This window comes from Labeo rohita, chromosome 3 (assembly GCF_022985175.1).
Source record: "Labeo rohita strain BAU-BD-2019 chromosome 3, IGBB_LRoh.1.0, whole genome shotgun sequence".
Classification (NCBI taxonomy): Eukaryota; Metazoa; Chordata; class Actinopteri; order Cypriniformes; family Cyprinidae; genus Labeo; species Labeo rohita.
The window spans coordinates 26,467,467-26,477,931 of NC_066871.1; the positions used below are offsets into that span (position 1 = coordinate 26,467,467).

General features: G+C 34.8%; 1 protein-coding gene across 1 annotated transcript; it reads right to left on the reverse strand.

Annotated features, from left to right (window-relative positions):
* Positions 1 to 3,646: 3,646 nt before the first annotated feature.
* LOC127158972 (chymotrypsinogen A) lies at positions 3,647 to 8,108 on the reverse strand. The gene is made up of 6 exons (XM_051101918.1): positions 8,054 to 8,108; positions 5,616 to 5,636; positions 5,360 to 5,528; positions 5,008 to 5,276; positions 4,784 to 4,914; positions 3,647 to 3,931 (listed from the first exon to the last, which is right to left on the reverse strand). The coding sequence occupies exons 1-6, from the start codon at positions 8,106 to 8,108 to the stop codon at positions 3,647 to 3,649; spliced, it is 930 nt and encodes a 309-aa protein (XP_050957875.1).
* Between the last annotated feature and the right edge of the window lie 2,357 nt (positions 8,109 to 10,465).

Below are 10,465 nucleotides of genomic sequence, written 5' to 3' on the forward strand. Positions count from 1 at the left end.
ATAAACCTAATAGATGAAAAATGTATCTGAAAACTGTACTTGATTTTGTCTTTTTCCATGTTATATCAACCAAATAAATGAGGAAAAGCTTCTGAGCTGTGAGTTGGGGGCCAAATTTCATTTAAGATATTTGTAATCATTTTAGAGCAGGCAATGCAATTTATAAAAGAAGTCAATTAAAGCTGTAAGTGGTGGTGGGTGTGTGAAAAAATTCAGATGTAATCCCCTTTGTAATCACTGGGAGTTTTCAAAAGTAACTAATTTAATTACACATTTTTTACACCCTGCAAAATGTAGTTAAGTACGCCATCTAGTGCTGTGGCAGAGGACCTGCAGGCTCATACTCATTCAAACTCTTTTTTTTTCTTCAAAAAACAATAACATACAATATGTTATCAAGAAACGACAGCAAAATTAAGAAAAGGAAAAGAAAAAAGATAGAAAGACAAATTACAACAAATGATACAGTGAACTCATTCAAACTCATCCTAAGACAATGAATGTTGTTGTGATTCTCTTAAAGGAACACTCCACTTTTTTTGAAAATGGGCTCATTTTCCAACTCCCCTAGAGTTTTACCGTTTTCGAACCCATTCAGCCAATCTCTGGGTCTGGCGGTAGCACTTTTAGCATAGCTTAGCATAGATCATTGAATCCGATTAGACCGTTAGGATCTCGTACAAAAATGACCAAAGAGTTTCGATATTTTTCCTATTTAAAACTTGACTCTTCTGTAGTGTACAAAGACTGACAGAAAATAAAAAGTTGCGATTTTCTAGGCCGATATGGCTAGGAACTATACTCTCATTCTCTCGCTGCCAATAGTTCTCCGTTAAAGGAGAAGTCCACTTCCAGAACAAAAATTTACAAATAAAGTACCCTTGTCATCCAAGATGTTCATGTCTTTTTTACATCAGCCGTAAAGAAATTATGTTTTTTTGAGGAAAACATTTCAGTATTTTTCTCCATATAATGGACTGATATGGTGTCCCGATTTTGAACTTCCAAAATGCAGTTTGAATGCGGCTTCAAACGATCCCAGCCGAGGAAGAAGGATCTTATCTAGCGAAACGATCTGTTGTTTTCATTAAAGAAAAATCATATCAGTCCATTATATGGAGAAAAATCCTGAAATGTTTCCCTAAAAAAAACATAATTTCTTTATGGCTGAAGAAAGAAAGACATGAACATCTTGGATGACAAGGAGTGAGTACATTATCTGTCAATTTTTGTTTTGGAAGTGAACTTCTCCTTTGTCTGTGACACACTTTAATTAGTCAGGAACTTCGCAGTCACGCTTAACCAGCAGTAACTCAAAAACGTTGACTTACTCAAAGTCCTCCCTAATGTCCTTGAGATGGACTATAAAGCTAGTATTTCTTTCTGAAAACACATATACATGGAGCTGTAAATCCGACATCTCCATCTCTTGCTCTTTTCGTGCGTTCTCCCCTCTCGTCCTCGCTGTTCGTCCAGCCCCCTCTCATATCACGATTCCTGATTCGTTATTCTTACCAAAGCACCTGATTACGTTACAAAGGGGAAAAAATACAGGCCTAACAATTTAGAATATTTTCTGGCTAAATTGTTTTTTTTTAAAAAAGAAAAATGAAATCTGCAACAAATTTTGTAGCAGGGGCTACATGTAAATATGAAAACACCCCCTCTCAAGAATTGTGTATTTTTATTTTATTTTTATTTTTTTTGCTGTTAAACAAAAGTTAAATGTGTCCAGAATAGTTATCATAGTTTTAGTGACAATGGCATAAATTATAAACCAAGTATGAAAAATTTCCAGAGTTTTCATGTTATTAGATTTTAAATTTGTACCAAGGGGGTGTTTTGCCCCACAGGTGGGGTAAAATGCCCACATGGGTAGAGTAAAATGCCCTTCAGTCTGACAAAGCAATTTGCTTAAGGTGAATTCATATAAAGTGTGCACCTTTTGTAAAATGTGTACTTTAGATACTTCTTCTTTTCTTTACTTTTCTTTATTACTTTTGTTAATTTTAAGGTCCAGCTATATATAAAATGTTATTTGCAAGCTATATACATTTTGAGGTCATGTAGGCTACTCCAGACAAATTTATTTTCATGTAAAGTGAACCGTCCCTTATTTATCATAAAATATTCTGCATCTTAATTAAAAACAGATACATTTATACATTTAGAGCAAAATGAGAGTACAGGAATTTTTGGCTTAAAATTAAAAAGAATATCTTTCTTTGTGAGTGTGAAGTCTAATACAATGTTGTTTGTTTGTTCTGTGCTGTATTCTGAAAAATCTTAAAAATAAAATTAGAAAAATAATTTTAAAAATAATATAATTGATAATTATGAATGACAAAATTATAACAGCCTATTTGAAAAATATTGTTAGCTGATGCCATTGGCTAGCTAACTAACTACCTGATGTTAACTTGAGGTAATATTTAAATATAAAGTCCAAATATTTTATTTTCAAACAACTAGTTAGAATACATTTGATAGAAAAACATAGGATTAGATGTTCAGAACAGAGTAACTACAGTAATTAAGTCTAGTTACTGATTAGCTAATAGTGAACTATACCACTTTCAACTGAGCACTAATACTTACTGATTCGTTAATCAGAATTTCTTGTTAGTTAGTAGTAGTTACTAGAATGTTAATAGTGCATTAGTCATTTGTTCCTGTGTAGTTATTCACTAATGACAGAACAGTATTCTAAAGTAGTATGTCTGCATGTCGGTCTTCTTAAAATGTAATGCATGATGACTACAGACAGGTTTGTATGGAGACATTATGACCAAAATCTGAGAATGGGAATCTGCAAATATAGTATGTCTGAAATGATCTGTGTTCACGATGCACGTTTTTAGCTAAATGTGCTCAGACCATCTCCCAAGATGGTCTCGCTTCTTTAAAAGGGTCTGGAGGCATTTTCCAACCTGTAGATTGAGTGGAATTTCCTTTGTTCCCAAACAGAGACTTAAATTGTTACAAAATTACTTTTTTTTTCCTCGGTTTGTTTCATTTTAACAATTTCTTTTGTGAAATTCCACTCAAGATGAATTCACAAATTAGCTCTGGGCTTACACTTTGTGGTTTTGTTCACACACAGAGGTTTGCATGTTTTATGTTGTCCCCAAAAAGCAAAGAATCCAGAAGAAAATGTTCACGTTTACACAAAAATACAGAATGAAGAAGACAGAATGAAGAAGACAGAATGAAGAGAAAGAGACACAAAGAGAGAACGTTCTCCATGTCACTTCCTTTTTTGTATTTATTCTATTTGATGACAGTGTGATGACAACATAGTAACTGATTAAAGATTACATTTTCAACACCCAGTATCCCTGATCACATTGCAGAGCTACAGACCCTATATCACTTATCAGACAAACATACAAATGATTGGTATTGTTATAAAATCAATATTGGTCAATCAAACATTCTAAATCTCAGAGGGCACAAGTATTCTGAACTTCATTAATGTACGCTCTTATAATGTCAATAAGAGCAGCTTTTTAAAAATAGTGAATTTTTAAAGAATAACATAAAGAATAAATAAATACACCTGCTCTTTCACCTATTTATGAGAACATGAACAGCACAACTATCCTATTTATCAAAGAACCCTGAGGAAAAACTGATCAAACAGTCTTTACGAAGTGAGATAGAGTGAAAAGGTGAAAGGAATGATGGAGAAGGTGAGAGAAATGGCAAACAAAAGGAAGTTGAGTGAACTTCTGAATCCACTGTTGTTGAATTTGACAAATCCAGGTGGGTTGCTGCCTATGTTAGAGGTGATCCAGTCCTGGTACTCAGAGACTCTGGCGAACACACTGGGATATTTGGGGTCATCACATTGTTTTGGACCAAAACTCACAATGCCCGACTGAATCCACACAGAGGCATTCCTGTTGACCAACGGACCTCCAGAGTCTCCCTGTATTGACAAACATTCAGCATTAATACAGACATTAGTATGCAATAGTGTAGCCCAATGGCAAAAGCATGCAGGCTGTGTCCACCAAAGCGTTTTTTTCCTGAGGTCAGTGTACATTTTCAATTGTTTGCAGTGAGAACACTGAGCATTATTCTCTTGTCAATGAGAGCTGAAACATTTTCAACTTTGGGTAAAACCAAGTACACTGTAAAAAACAATTTGTTGAATCAACTTAAAATAATTTGTAACCTGGCTGCCTTAAAATTTTATGTTCAGTCAACTCAAAAAAAGTTTATTCAACTTGAAATGTTAGAAATGTTAAATTACACTAAGTGACAACTTAGATATTTGAGTTGAATCAACTTAAAATTTTAAGGCAGCTGGGTTACTTACCCATCTGTTAAGTTTAGCAAACACAAATATCTTAGTTGTTACTTAGTACAACTTAACATTTCAAGTTGAATAAACTTAATTTAGTTGACTGAACTTAAAATTTTAAGGCAGCAGGGTAACAAATTATTTTAAGCTGACTGTGCGGTTACCATGTTTTTTTTTGGTGTATTGATTACTATTTGGATAACGGCAGTTTTACTACAAATACCATTGTTAAACTATGATTAGTGTAGCACAACAATGTTTAGTTTGTGGTTATGGTTTAACTATAGTAACCATGGTTTTATTTGTAGTAAAACCAAAAAAAAAAAAAAGTGACGGTAGACTTGCATTTATGAACAGCCTGAAATCTGCTTTACTTTCTACTAAAGGAAAAAACTCACCTACATCTTGGATAGCCTAAGAGTGAATAAATTTTCATTTCTGAGTGAACTGTACAGTGAATGACTGATGTTGTACCTGACATGAACCTTTTCCTCCCTTTCCAGCACAAATCATTTTGCTTGTAATAAGTGCTCCATAGACAAATTTACATTCAGTGCTGTTCACAATTGGTATCATCACCTCCTGCAGTATTTTAGCAGTCTGACCTGTGACACAAGTCAAAAAACATTTCTAGGTAAATGGTTAAGGTTTACAGTATTGCTTGTACTCAGTTAACTGGCAAGTACATCTTCACTCACCCCCAGGCTGTAGTGTTCCCCATCCAGTGACCCAGCTCTCTGTACCTCCAGCTAATTTACTACCAGCAGCTGCCAGACAGACTGGCCTAATATAATCAGAAAAAGTCACAGACGAGGAGAGCTGGACCAGTGCTATGTCATTGTTGAACTGAGTATCGTTATAGTATTGATGAATGATGATACCTCTCGCTGTTCTGTTTATCTCATTAGAGTTTAAGCCTGATTGACTCTGACGCCCAAAGTACATCACAACATCAGATGCACTGAGGCTGTAAATAAAGAAAATCTGCTTTAATTTCACTATTATCAGTCTACAACTGTATCTTAAGTTTTATTTAGGCATTTAACATACCCCTGGAAGCAGTGTGCTGCTGACAAAACCCAGTCTTTATTGATCAGACTCCCACCACAGAAATGGGCTCCAAATTTGACACTTTGAATGCTGACTTGCCACGGCCAAGACCCTGCTGTTGCATTGTCTCCTCCAACAATCTTGTTGTTGAGGGGCGCTTGACCACACACTGAAGAGAGGAAAGATGATATATGACAATTCCCTTAAAATGTCTCACAGTAACATTCAGAGGTTTATGGTCATTATGACAACTTACCATCTAACTGGCAGAGGGAACCTGTGTGGGTAGACAAAAACAAAGTAAGTAAACAAGAATCTGGACAGAGCTGGTTTGCCTGTGACATTATTCACGTGAATAATGATATTTGCGGATTTTGGCCAAAATCCCAAGTAAATGATTTCACAGTCATGGCAGGAATAAAGTAACTAACCACAGGTAAATTAGGTCAGTTTCACATGTGAATTAGCACATCTAATTTTCTCCTCCAACTTTAAAATCGTCCTACATCTGCATTTGACCTTTGCACATTCACTTTGTATACACTGGTTCGGTACTTCTGCAGTGATGTAGGCCGATTTTAAAGTTGGAGGGCAAAATAAGATGGGAGTTTTTCAACCTACCCTAACCGTATTGGCCCGGATTACACAGAGTATGCATGCGCTAGACAAGACGAGCATTTGAAAAAGTATATACTTTTTTTTTTTTTTTTTGAAAATGACAGATCGTTTCGCTAGACAAGACCTTTCTTCCTCAGCTGGGATCGTTTAGAGTCCTTTGAAGCTGCATTTAACTGCATTTTGTATGTTTGTATGGGCACCACTGAAGTCCACTATATGGAGAACAGTCCTGGAATGTTTTCCTCAAAAACCTTGATTTCCCCGTGACTGAAGAAAGAAAGGCATGAACATCTTGGATATAACAGTACATTATCCGTAAATTGTTGTTCTGGAAGTGAACTACTCCTTTAAAGGATTAGTTCACTTCCAAAATAAAAATGTCCTGATAATTCTCTCATCCCCATGTCATCTCATTCTTCAGTCACAAGGAAATTAAGGTTTTTGAGGAAAACATTCCAGGATTTTTCTCCATATAATGGACTTCAATGGGGATCAACAGGTTGGGTTGAAGGTCCAAATTTTAAAGGAACAAGAGTCGTATCTAGCGAAACCATTAGTCATTTTCTTGAAAAATAAATAAATAATTAAAATATATATATATATATATATATAATATACATGTACATATTATATATATATATATACCACCTCAAATCCTCAAAAAAACTTTTTTTCCCCTTTGCGACTGAAGAAAGGAAGATGTAAACGATCTTGAATGACATGGAGTGAGTGAATTATCGGGAATTTTTATTCCAGAAGTAAACTAATCCTTTAACTACAGCAGCAGGCTTACATTGTGCTTTCACACGGACAGTATTTCTGCTATAGAAATTGCTATGGTGGAGATGCCGTATAGAAACATACTTGCACATATTTACTTGTCAGTTTTTTGACAGATGCTAAAGTTTCAATGTATAAATTACTAAAATGTTTTAAATATTAAATACTTTGTGTGTCATGCCATTGATTTGGAACTATGAACTCTTGATTTTCATTCTAAACATAATGCTATCATACTTCAGATATTTTAGAATTTTAAGTAATGACACTATTGTCATTTTGAATTTTCATAATTACTTCTTGTATCCACCTTAATTTTTTCCATAGGAGCGGGTGCAGCCCGCAGTAAATTTTATGGGTTACGACGTTCAGCTATTTTTAGCTGTACAAAACAGCTAGTTTTGCTTCTTGATATTGCAAATTGGCGGGTCTTACCATATTATTTTAATGTATTATCTTCTCGTTATTTCCCTATAGCGGCTAATGAACCATAAGTCTCGCCAATAGGCCTACTTCTGCATTGAAGAACAAGGTGGATATAAATATAACATAAATATGCTATAGAAAACGGTGACTTGTTTTTAGACATACAGCTATTTAGCAATCAAAATCTTTATAGCTGTAATTTGAAGTAAAATTTGTATTATTAAAATATCAAATATTATAATAATTATAATATACACTATACCCTCTTACAATGTTAAAACAGTAAAATAATATACATTATTATTATTATTATTATTATTATTATCACTATTTCCCCATCAAAACTATAAATATTTAAAAGTATGGGATTTGTGTACAGACCAAAATAATAAACAAATCACTACCCAAATCAAAATCTTTTAGCTTCTTTCTGCACACTCTGAACATTAACTCAACTAACTCTGAGCTGCATCCTGATAGGCTTTTTAAATCGTACTGAAGAAATTTGCATGCATTAAACTCATCAATTAAAATGCATGCAGGTGTCGGGATGCTACAGGCATCCCAAGTTGAAATCCCTCTTCCCCTTCATATCCTGTTATCTCTATACTGTCCTATAATAATGATAAAGGCAAAAATGCAAAAAATAAATCTAAACAAAAAGAGAAAGGCATAAATAAATGTTGAATGCTTAAAGAATTTAATAAAAATGCACAATTTATATTTAAATGAATATTTATAATGTTTAATTTATATTCAAAACCAATTTTATCATGAAAGAAACACAAATTCACTCAAATGTGTTGTGAAAAGGAACACAATTAAAATTAAATCTAAATTTGTCATCTTATAGACTTTAAAAGATTTTACCTGCTATGTTGAGAAGTATGGCTCCAGCAACAATCAAAGCTGTGTTGATCTTCATGCTTATCTTCTGCTCTGTGATCTGACTGTTGTGTCCTCAGTTGTCAGATTTCTAATTAGATGTAAAGCAAGCACCGCCACATTTATCAAAAGTTCTCAGGCCCCACCTCATTTTGTACATGTACAACATACAAACAAACAAACAAACATCTCCAATCCATCATTCTTCATAATTTAATTCATATGTGTATTATAAAATACACACATGCACAAATACATACACTCATTTATGTGACTGAAGTGATGAAGACTCTATCAGATCTAACATTCACAAACATATACTGTACATTTAATTCACAATCCACCTCCGATGGATGGTGCATTAAACATACACTGTAAACCCTAATGCTGTCTTTACTTATACAATCAAGTAATGTTGACTAAACATTACTTAAAATTTTGCATTTTGGACCTATTACTTAAAAATATGAGTTCATTTAACTTATTTACTATCAAAATGCATAAACTTAAGATTTCAAGTGTTGTGAGCTCAAAATCATGATTAATCATTTGAAAAAAAAATCATTTTAAAAAGTCATCTTGAACGTTGAATTTTCAATACAACTGAAATATTTGAGAGAACATCACATAAGCTGACTTCATAAATTAATGTTGATTTTCCTGAAAAGGTTTTTTTTTTTTTTTTTTTAAATACTCACCATTATAGTGAATAGTGTTACTTTTGGTTGGGCACTTGGAACTTTGTTTATTAGGGCCCGAGCACTGCAGTGCGAGGACCCTATTGGAATTGCTCTGTTTATTAGGGCCCGAGCACTGCAGTGCGAGGACCCTATTGGAATTGCTCTGTTTATTCTTCTTCTTCTTCTTCTTCTTCTTCTTCTTCTCCAAAGTAAAAAGTCTTTTTGAGGGCCTAAACATGCTCGAAAACTCATGAAACTTTGCACACGCATCAGTCCTGGCGAAAATTTACATCTGATATGGTTTTCAGAAGTGGGTGTGGCAAAATGGCTCGATAGCGCCACCTATAAAATTTCAACGGAGTGCGCCTCGAGCTGCGTTTCACGTACATGTACGAAACTCGGTACACAGGTGTAGCACACCAATACCTACAAAAAAGTCTCCTGGTACAACTTCCTAAACCCAACAGGAAGTCCGTTATATTGAATTTCCTGTACGATTTTTGTGCAGTTTTTGCCATTTTCAGGCCTCGTACTTTAACGAACTCCTCCTACAGTTTTTATCCGATCATCTTCAAATTTGCTGAGTGTTATCATAAGGCCCTTGCGATGTTAAATTGCGAAGCTTTTGAGTTTTCGTCGAGGGGCGTGTCCGTGGCGGCCCGACAAAATTTGACGTGTCGCCATGAAAAAGGAAGTGGCTGTAACTCAGGCAAACAATGTCCGATCTGCCTCAAACTTCACAGGTGTGATAAGACTCCGCTCCTGAACACATGTCAGTGCCCATATTCAGTTATAGTCATAGCGCCACCTGATGACAACAGGAAGTGACATGTTTAACACTGTTACGGACTCCTAGCAACATATTAAAAAGCATTAGCAAGTTTTAAATAGGCTAGCAACATGCTACAATCATGCTACAACATGCTAGCAACACTTAGCTAAGAGCTAATGCATGCTATCAATACAAAGAAAAAGAAAATTGCTGTAACTCATGCACACAATGTCCAATCTGACCCAAATTTAATATTCAACATGCTACGAACATAGTAAAGCATGCTAGCAACACTTAGCTAATATGCTAAAGCATGCTAATAATACAATGAAACAGGAAGTTACTCTAACTCAGGCATACAATGTCCAATCTGCCCCAAACTTAACATGTTTGATAAGAGCCCTGATCTGAACACATGTCCATGTCCATATTTAGTTATAGTCATAGCGCCACCTGCTGGCAACAGGAAGTCACATGTTTAATACTGTTGTGGACGCCTAGCAACATTTTAAAAATATCAACAAATGTTAAATAGGGTAGCAACATGCTAGAAACATGCTATAACATGTTAGCGACCCTTAGCTAAGTGCTAAAGCATGTTATTAATGCAATGAAACAGGAAGTTACTGTAACTCAGGCATACAATGTCCAATCTGACCCACACTTAACATGTCTGATAAGAGTCCTGGCCTGAACACTTTTACGTGCCAATATTCAGTTATAGTCATAGCGCCACCTACTGTTAACAGGAAATGACATGTTTAACACTGTGATACACTATTAGCAACACACTAAAAAGCCATTGAGTGCTAAACTAGTTAAAAACACATTCAAACATGCTAGCAACACTTACATAGTGCTAAAGCATGTTGTTAAAGACATAAAACAGGAAGTTATTGTAATTCATGTAAACAATGTCCAATCTGCCCCAAACTCCACATGTTT